The sequence below is a fragment of the Haplochromis burtoni genome, unplaced genomic scaffold (assembly GCF_018398535.1).
Source record: "Haplochromis burtoni strain Fernald_Lab_line unplaced genomic scaffold, NCSU_Asbu1 Contig_245, whole genome shotgun sequence".
Classification (NCBI taxonomy): Eukaryota; Metazoa; Chordata; class Actinopteri; order Cichliformes; family Cichlidae; genus Haplochromis; species Haplochromis burtoni.
The window spans coordinates 103515-113635 of record NW_024582606.1 but is presented as its reverse complement, the minus strand read 5'-3'; the positions used below and the strand labels follow the sequence as shown (position 1 = coordinate 113635).

The following is a 10121-nucleotide window of genomic DNA, read 5'->3' as shown; positions in this document are numbered from 1 at the left end:
ACAGGCAGTGACCTCACGGCGCCATATTAAAATGCTTCCTCCTCTTTGCTTGTCTGTGAGGTTGTAGCTTAGCAGCCGCAGCTAGCCGCCAGTCTGCTTTTTTTTTTTACATCTACAAGACTGACAGAGGGCAACGACGTGATGGAAATTGATTCGCTTCAAGAAGCTCTCAGAGGTTATACTCAGTTTATTCCTCTTGTTCTTTCATCGGCCGAGACCACACGATATTTGTGTCCGGCCCAGATTACTCTTTTGTAACAAATGATCGGATTGTATCTCTCACGCTAATGGCGCTAGCTAGCTGATACTCGAGGCTAGCGTTAGCTAAGGCTAGCATTATAAGCGGTTTCACGGAAATGGTTTAGTCATGAAAGAACGACGAGAAAATACAACTTATTCCTTTGGATTTACTGTAAAGTTCTTATGTATTTGCCCTCAGTAACTGATAATATTCTCACAGATATGTATTAAGTATATGACGACTGTCACCGGCTTTTTGTACAGTTATTTGCCGGCTATGGTCTTCTGGCTAACTTAACATGCTAAACTTAGGCTAGCCAGCGAATTAGCAACACTGGTTATGTAAATAGATAACTTTAACGAGATAGGGTGACTCCTCAGGGATCTGGTACCAGCTTTTTACGTGTCGGCTAGAGTAGATTATAACTGAAAGTAAACAAAATATCCAGGTTTATTGGCAGAGTTATCAAAACTGTTGGGAAAGCTGAGGTAAATCAAAGCCTGTGCACCTCCACTAGTTAAATGGTCATGTTAAGCCACTCAGGGTTTTTTTATTTTATTTTTCATCTTAACAGATTTCGACAAGAAAGGAAAGAAGGAGCCATCTCCTCTACTGGAACAGTTTCTATGCCATATCGCCAAAACTGGCGATACCATGTAGGTGAAAACTACAGACCTATTTATTTTATCCCTTTGCTCTCTCTCTTACTCACACACACACAAACACACACACACACACTCTCTCTCTCTCTCTCTCTCTCTCTCTCTCTCTCTCTCTCTCTCTCTCTCTCTCTCTCTCTCTCTCACGCACACACACACAAATACAAGTGTTATCATTTTAAATAGGCCCTGTATGATGACATTTTATAGACTTTTTGGACTTGAGATAAAAGCCTAAAGTATGTGTGGCTCAAAGCTTTCGTGACTATAAGTAATTTCAATTTGCTGTTATATTAGTTAACATGTGTTTTTATAATGGGATCATTTAAAATCATAAGGGTTTCTTACTGCAGTATCCTGTAGTAAGTACTGTTGAAATCTAAGTGAGTTATTCTTACATAAGGCATAAGATTACAGAAAATGGGCCAAATAAACACGTGGGGTTGGGTGATTAAAAAGGAAATGGTAAACAGAACAATTATTAAAATATTGTAATGAGAAAAGTTTAAGGTACTAACAAAGACCTATGATGGGAATTCACCTGTATTTTGGGGATAGGAAGTGAGTTTGTTTGTGGTGGGTCAGCATTGACCTGCTACCAGAAATTCCACAATTCCACATGCTGGTGCAGACAGCAGCCCCTCAAGCCAGCAGGAGGAAACGGTGGCAAATGACAAGAGGTGTACACAAAATGACCACTAGCTTTCTTTTTGTAAGTGTTGTGAGAGCTTTTTCAAACGGAGGTGTCAGATGTCCATGGCCCTCTGCAGGGATTTGAAGCAGCTAGTCAGTGTGTGTGGTTGTAGTTTTGGTGTCAAGCTAAAGATGTTTTGGAGTATCTAACTTTCATACATTTATGGTTAGTACAAACTGATTTGACACAACAGATAAACATCAACCACAGTGTTTGCCTAATGCCTTTTTTTTTTTTTTTTTTTTTTGCAGCTAGACCTAACCTTGGAAAAATTGTACTACACACATAAACACATATCCAGTCTAGGGGTGACATGTTTTTAAGGCCATGATAAAATTACTCTTTTCACAGAGTAATCAATAATAATAATCAATAAAGTTTTTGGTTTTTTTTTAACATTTTTAAAAATTGTTTATTTGACCCTTTTTTAATATTGCATTTGATTTCCAAAATGATTTGTCGTATCTGACATTACCTGGTCTTATTAGATAATCGCAAAAATACAAAAGTGTGGGGTAGATTTCAGACTGTAAAAATACAGTGGAAGGGTCCATTTCTTTCATATAGCATAGATCTGTTAACTTTAACAACATTGCAGTTTCTAATTTATCTGCCATTTGTCACAGTGATGGAAATGCTGAACTTTGACTTGTTTTAAGCTTCTAACATGTCTTCTGCCAGTGTGTTGACCTGTTTCTAATTATTCACTGTATTTCCTTTAGGGTTCAATGGTCTCAATTTAAGAACTACTTCCTGTTTAAATTGGAGAAAGTGATGGATGACTTCAGAGCCTCAGCACCTGAGCAAAGAGGTCCTGCAAATCCCAATGTGGAGTCAGTTCCATTTGAAGATATGAAAGAGAGAATTCTGAAGATTGTGAAGGGATACAATGGGTGGGTACTGAGCTGAAGTGGAACACGTGAGGCAGAAGTGGTATCAATAGAAAAGCCAAGCAAGGTTACCCTGTGTGTTATATGTGCACATATACACTTTTTCTTTCTTTCGTGTTTTTTTTTTTTGCTTGTTGTGAAAGCATTTCCTATTGCCCAAGACTTTTCAGGCCAGTCAGTTTGCACTTTCTTTCAGAATTTTGCATAATGTGTGTCAACAATACTTTTATTCATCAATTTTAGATACATTTCAAGTTAATTTTTGGTTGGCATCTTTAAATAAATGAGTGTACTGAGCAACTAGTTCAGTTATTTGCACAATTTTGCTGTTAAACCTATAGTTAAAGGAACCATGCTACTACTTATAACCTACTTTCAGAGTTGGGATTTAGCCCACCTCCAACCCTTCAGCACCATCTAGATCACAAAAGACCAGTTCTAGATGAAAAACCATGCTGTAAAACTAGATTAAATTAGCAGAGTACAAAGATTGTTCAAAACCTGATTCAACTGAGTTGTACCCAACTAAGTTTGTTTCTCTTCATCTCCTCCTCAACTGGTTGCCCAACTGGACCCTCTCTTAGCCTGGTTCTGCCACAGGTTTCTTCCTGTTTAAAGGGAGCTTTTCCTTCCCACTGTTGCCATAAAACTTGCTCGTAAGGGGTTGCCTGATTGCTGGGGTTTTCTCTGTATTAGTGTAGGGTCTTTACTCTACAGTATGAAGCACCTTGAGGTGACTGTTGTGATTTGGGGGTATATCAATCAACACAGAGTTGAATCTCATTTCTTAAAGGGAGACTATTAGAGCTCAGAACAGTGTTTCTCAATATTATCTGTCCTTCCCTGTTGATTTTTATAACTGGTGACTTCCCACTTACGAACCACATAAAATAGATTCAAGGACCTTCTGAAGGACACTTGTCCTGGTCACTGTATGGTGAATCTGTTGCTCTGCTTCCATTTGTAGAATCCCGTTCACGATCCAGCGCCTGTGTGAGCTACTTACAGAACCTAAGAGGAACTATACAGGAACAGATAAGTTTCTTCGGGGGGTGGAGAAGGTAAGACGTGAACAGAAAAGTTAGGTATTTTTCAACTAATTGAAGTCTGTGATTAACTTAGAAATTTTTATTTCCCTCTAGAACGTAATGGTGGTAAGCTGTGTCCATCCAATCTCAGAGTAAGTGATATGTTCAAGTTTAGAGTTTAATAGAATATTTATCTGCATTCAGTGTCCATGCAGAGGGTTTTAATAATGCATTAATATTTTTTCTCTTTCATGCTTTTGCAGGAAAAATGGATGCAGTGCTGTGAATAGAATGAATGGAGTAATGCCTCCTGGAAGCACATCTGCGTTTACAGAGAGGTTGTGTTGAGGACAGATTATTGACCTGATTTAAAAAAATAAATATGTATTTTCATTTATTTATTTGTTTTGGTTTGCTTTTTTGATAGGAAAGTGAATGGTCCAGGAACTCCACGACCACTGAACAGACCGAAAGTTTCTCTGGCCAGCTCACTAACAGCTAATGGTCTGCCAGACAGCACAGACAACAAAGACACTGACACGGACCCAGATGGCGACAAAGATTCCAGGTATGTCCAAATTCTTAACACACCAGGAGCACAATCAAAGCTGCTGGTCTCACGTGTATCTCTGGTTTCTTATTTCATTTTTAGTGAGGTTTCGGCATCAGGCGGATCCCCGGGAAGCTCGGTAAAGAACAAACACGATGAAACAGAAGAGGACATGGAAGCTGAACAGCAAGAGGTGAAGAGACTTAAGTTCAGCAAGGATGAAGAGGAAGAAGATGAAGAGGAGGATGAAGAGGAGGAGCATGGGGTGGATGCATTGAGGCCTTCAGATGTCACCTGCCACTCAAAAGAAGCAGAAGCCATGGTCCAAGAAGAGGAAGAAGAAAAGGTTGCATATAAGGAGGATGAAGCCTCTAGCAGTGCTGCTGCCACTGAAGACCAAGGTAGGTGTTCTTCAGTGCTGTTTGTTCATTGGTTGTGGACGTTAAGGCAATACATTTAGTATTGAGCAGTTTGAGGCTACAAAGTCGAGCTGACTCTACAAACGTAGATAATGAAAAATACAAGCGATGGTGCAAATGTGCTGGCTGTATTGGCTGTTCAGGTTTCTAGCGCACTAAACCAACCCCAGTTAACAATCAGATTGCAGAGTTTAAAAACAGAAACAGCTCAGATGCTTTGTGATAGTTTTCCTTGTTCAAAAACATGCTTCAGAACTTTACCATAGGGAACCTGGAGAACAAGTCATGGTACGGCAAAACAGCTTGTCACTATTTTGGTTAAAAAGTAATTGTTTTTATGTTTTTTAAAAAAAGAAAAGAAAAGCGAGACTACTCACTTTCTTTCAAATGACATGCTTGCTCTGACTTTACACTGCAACATGAAACATCAAAGTCAGAGTTGGCTTTAACTCTGACATATATAACTATAACACGTAAGGTGTGAACATCTGGTACTTTTTCTGTGATCTGAATAAAGGGACAACTTGTGGCTTTTAGATTTTCAAGGGTACTTTTCACAAACACATGTTTTGGTGTCTCTTGTTGGTTGTTGAACAATTCAAGCAGTACTTTCTGTGTAAAGTGTGACTGCATGCAGTTCAATGTAACGTCCTCTGTTAAAGTAGTAACCGCTGTTGTTTTCGCGCTGTGGTTGTGGGAAATATTTATGAAGTTAACTAGTCATTCATCTGTTTGAACATTTTTGGAAACTGGTAAGTTGCAAATATGCTGGTTTTTTTTTTTGGTTTTTTTTGGTTTTTTTCCCCCCACTCCTTCAACTGTGCATTTCATGTTGTCACTGTTCTTCTCAGCAGCACCTTCACTTGTGACAACTTGGTGAACCAAACAAGTTCAAAGATGCATATTAGAAATTACTCCATGTCTATATCCTCACAATTTGTTTGTTTTTTGTGTCATTTAAATGAGTGAGTTACATCCAGACTACTGATGTGAAAATGTTCTTTGTCTTATTAAGGTAAAAATGCTCTCAGACCAAGTCAGACCAGTCTTTTTTGGAGGGGGGGGGGGGGGGGGGGGTACGCTGTGACTTTACTGCCCAGTTTTCAACATCATGACTGAGGAATTGATATAGATTGTAACCAATTTCCAGTCCAGTTTCATAAATTGTCGCTACATTGATGTAAGCTGTAGTTTAACTAGTTAACTAAGGAATAGCGTTGAAAATAAAACTGACCCCATGTCCTATTAATACCATATAATTTGATGCACAGTGTGTGTAATTTGGGCAGCTGGCAGAAGAGAGGGACAGCCGAGCTGAGGGCCGAGTGGTGCTGGATTTGTTAACGATGAAGCAGGGATTACTCTGCACCCGCAAGTCTGCGAGTTCCACTGGTGTAAATGTCATCATTACGCAGTTAGCAAAAGGATTCATGCAGACGTCTCTGTGCCTGTTGTTGTTGTTGTTGTTGTTGTTTTTTTGGGGTTTTTTTGTGGTGAACTTGCATTACAATCCAGGCATCGGACTTCAAGCGGATATCAAACGAGTATAATACGAATGACTACTTGGCTGTTGGGTCTCCAGCTGTATTCTCAGCACAATATAATCCAGGTTTAAGAGGCCAGGTCTGCTGATACCTGAAGATGCTGTCAGTACCTTTTACTGCAATGACAATGTGGTGGCTGTGGTTCTTGCATTACGTAGTTTAGACCAGAGTGGCCTACAAATACCTCTGCATGTGTACTCGTAGTGCAAGACCTGAACAGATGGTTAAGTAAAGTAAAAAGGAATTATTTGTAGGCACGAAAGGATAGTTTTAAATGATGTAAACCACATAAAGAGTTCATTTACTGATACAAAAGGTAACATTTCATTTATTATAATGCAGAAGCGTTATTGGAGGTGAGAGTGAATTCTCAAGAATATATAATTTTCTTTCTGTAAATATCTTCATACTGTACTCGCCAGTGTAATGTTGGGATCGCGTACATCCTTCCCCCTCTGGAACTACTTTTGATTTAGTTTTTCCTCTGCTCTTTTTCACTTTTCTTTACAGAACCAACTAGCAGCACGGCGGCCGATGCATGTGCAGACTCGGGCCAGGAGGCCGAGCAGGCCGAGAGGGAAGTGCCATGTGGCTCAGAGGACGAGGGCAGCGACATGGATCAGACAGAGCAGCAGGCACCCACAGGCGACCTGGAAAGCCCCGAGACCAGCAGAGACAGTGAGGAGAGCAACAGTGACCCAGTCATCAGCAGCAGTAGCAGCAGCGATAGCAGCTGTAGCATAGAGGAGAGAGCAGAAGCGGCCAGTGAAGATGTAGCTCTCACTCCCTCCAGCAGTACAAGTGAACCTCCTACAGAGGGCGATATGGGAAGTGCCATCTTAAACACTGGGAACACCGAGGAGCCTATGGAGCAGGACTAGACTGAGAGCCTCCCCCTCCCTTTGCAGCCATGTGTGACCATAAACCAGCTTGTCCTTGACTCCAGCTTGACTGTCACTGGGAACGAGGACAGCACCTCAAACACAAGAAGAACGCCTCGTTACGCTTTGGACACTCCTCCAAAATGGCTACCTGGCACTGATGTGGGCATCCCAAAAATTTTTCTTTTCCTTCTTTTTAACTGGAATATTTTATTGATCTTCCTCTCTTCTGTTTTTAAGTTTGCTTTTAAGTTTCCCTTAAAAAGGGGTTGGTTTCTGCAGCTGTGTTTTTGTTTTTGTCTCTTTCACTGGGGTTGTTTGAGTTCTGTGGTGGTCTGGTTGTTTAATGCCACTCACTCCAGCCATTTTGACATTATTACAGGATTGGTAGTCTTTAACCGTAGTGTAGCACACTGCCAGGGTCAGAACAGAGCTGCATCAGATCTTCATTATTTAAGAATTTCACATGTAAGCTAAACAAACCAGCAAATCTGTTCCTGACCTAAACTATGGCAACCAACTAACCAACGTGTGTTCCACCAGAGATGTGAGATCCCCCCCCCCGTGTCCTGTTTAACCCACCCCACATTGATACACTACCAATCCTACTGAACAGTACTATGACGGTCTACCTTGTAGAGGCGTCCTTTGTAAAATGATATTTCGGATGCATAAAACCAACATAATTTATGATCATTTCAATGAGTTATTTTGACGTATATTTGTTTTTTGTTTAGTTTCGTCTGCCAGTTGTAGTTTCCAAATACCAGCTGTAAGTACAAAGATCAGATGCTTTCTTTGTATTGTGATGTCACCATGTTGTTTCACCAACCGATATCCAGAGCAGTTTTCTGGTTCCAGTTCTACACTTGTTTCTGCAGCTGTACTTTTTGATATTTAGAATTTTAAATTTCTGTAAAGTAGATTTTTTTGTAGATTGTAATACAGTATGTGTTCACTGCCTTTGTGAAACCATATCTAATTGTACAATTTCTGTGTATACTCTGAATGCTTTTGCTTTCAATGGGGTATTCAGAAACAGCAATAAATGTTAACATTTTTATGGTTGGTGGTCTTGCTCACTTAACCATTCATGTTGTGCATTAATTATTTAGGAATATGTAGATGATGTGAACAACAAGCATATATTTGATGGCTTTAGTTTAGGGGCGAGTTCTTTCTAGGGTCCAGTTTGGGTGTGTGTGCGTGCTCATTTGTGAATGAGCAGGAAGTCCAGCCCACTAAATGGTTGTGTAATATTTGGACTTAACACTGTCCGTATATTATTTCTGTCTGAATCCTTGTCGGCTTTACAGCCCTTTTAATAATGAAGTTGCTACCTATGGCTTAGATTGCCACAGAGTGTTGGTGATAAGTTGGTTAAGCAAATCCTGGCACATTTCTACTTATGTTTTTTTTTCCAAGTCTAGTTTGACTGGACATTTCTTCCTGGTAAAAGGGAGTTTTTCCTTCCCACTGTCACCAAGTGTTAGTCATGTGATTGCTGATTTTCCTTTCCAATACTGTAGGTCAGGGGTGGGGGAACTCAGGCCTCAAGGGCCGGTGTCCTGCAGGTTTTAGATATGTCCCTGATCCAACACAGCTGATTTAAATGGCTAAATTAACTCTTCAACATGTTTTGAAGTTCACCAGAAGCCTGGTAATGAGCTAATCATCTGATTCCGGTGTCTTGATCCATGGTGAGATCTAAACCCTGCAGGACACCGGCCCTTGAGGCCTGGAGCTCCCCCACCCCTGCTGTAGGGTCTTTTCCCTACAATATAAAGTGCCTTGAGGCAATTGTTGTAAATGTGGCAATATATAAATCAAATTGAATTTTCAGAATGTGTTTATACTTAAGATCAAAAAACAAAACAATTGTTTTTATACATAATATAAAAACACTTGATCAGACGTGTGGCCCTTGAACTAAAATGAGTGATGCACATGGATGCCTGGTTTTACAGTAGTTTCTGATTTGGAAATAATTTTCGTACCCTGGTTTTTCCTAGCCATACAAAGTTCTGCTGTACTCTAATTCTGCATCACACACACAATGGCATATCATAGTTTTAACACTAAAGGTAGGTGGATCAGTCCAGATGTTGATAGTTGGTTCCAACGGTGGTATTTGTATCAGATCGATACTTTCATTCTGTCCTCTTATTTTATTTATAGCCTATATCACATTTAAACAACACAATGATCCAAACTGCTTTGGATCAGAACCCAGTTTTCAAAATATGTGGAAAGCTGAAAGGTGTGTTTTGTTGCGTTAACTAATTATTGAGGAAAGTCAAATTCATAAATCACAGCACACTGCTCTCCCCTACATAAGCTGCAATACTGGCCCTGTATTTACTTTGTATCAGATCAATACTAACTAAAGTATTACACAGCACTACTTAGTATTAAAGATAGTCATGTAATGATAACTTATGTAAATTCATCAGAACAAACGAGAAGAAAAAATCAAAATTGTTGTTTACCCTGCATTGTGACACAACTCTGTTCCCAGTATTGCATGTTGACTGATGCAATTCAGCCTCAACACAGGCTGCACATGCAATAACATGCTGGGATCATGAAAAACAGCTGGTGCTAAGAACTTTAACAGAGCTTCTAATCCTTTTATGAGCCGAGGTAAAACGTGCCACGTAGCCTGCATGACAACAGCCTGTAATGAAATGCAGCTGTTCTGTTCCTCCAGCAGTTGCTTTGTTAGGTTTATTCCTCTGTTACATGTGCAGCGGTCGACTTTAATGTCCAGCTTTGATGCCATCATGCGCACATGGTGTACGAAGTGTAGTTTGTACTTCTGTAGGTTTCTCATAGGCCAAGTACAAGAATCATGTTTTCTGTTCACAGGTGTACCCTTCCTCTTTGCCCTGTGAGAGCAGGGACAGACTCCTGCCCCCACTGTAACGCTGAATTGGATAATGATGTTAAAAAATGGATGGAATTTTTCATTTTACATAAAAGAGGAAAAAGACATGATCTGTTTGACTTTGGAGATATTAAAGACATGTTTTCTGTTAAAGCTCACAAGCATTTCTGGGCCTATGGCTACAATGGAAATATAAAAAGGAGTAAACCTTTGACTTTTAAATAAAGATGACCTTTCACCTCTCTTTCTTCGGTAAACCCATAAGCATAAGAGATGCTTCTGCCTGTATGTCCATATTATCATCTTTTGCCGCTGCCTTCACTGCTGA

The 10121-nt window shown here is 40.0% G+C and overlaps 1 protein-coding gene across 1 annotated transcript; it reads left to right on the top strand.

The window, feature by feature from the left end:
- ppp4r2b (protein phosphatase 4, regulatory subunit 2b) lies at nucleotides 1-7974 on the top strand. The gene is made up of 9 exons (XM_005943838.3): nucleotides 1-175; nucleotides 816-897; nucleotides 2317-2487; nucleotides 3452-3545; nucleotides 3627-3664; nucleotides 3776-3850; nucleotides 3940-4080; nucleotides 4165-4463; nucleotides 6536-7974. The coding sequence occupies exons 1-9, from the start codon at nucleotides 142-144 to the stop codon at nucleotides 6904-6906; spliced, it is 1305 nt and encodes a 434-aa protein (XP_005943900.1). The 5' UTR covers nucleotides 1-141; the 3' UTR covers nucleotides 6907-7974.
- The last annotated feature ends 2147 nt before the right edge of the window (nucleotides 7975-10121 follow it).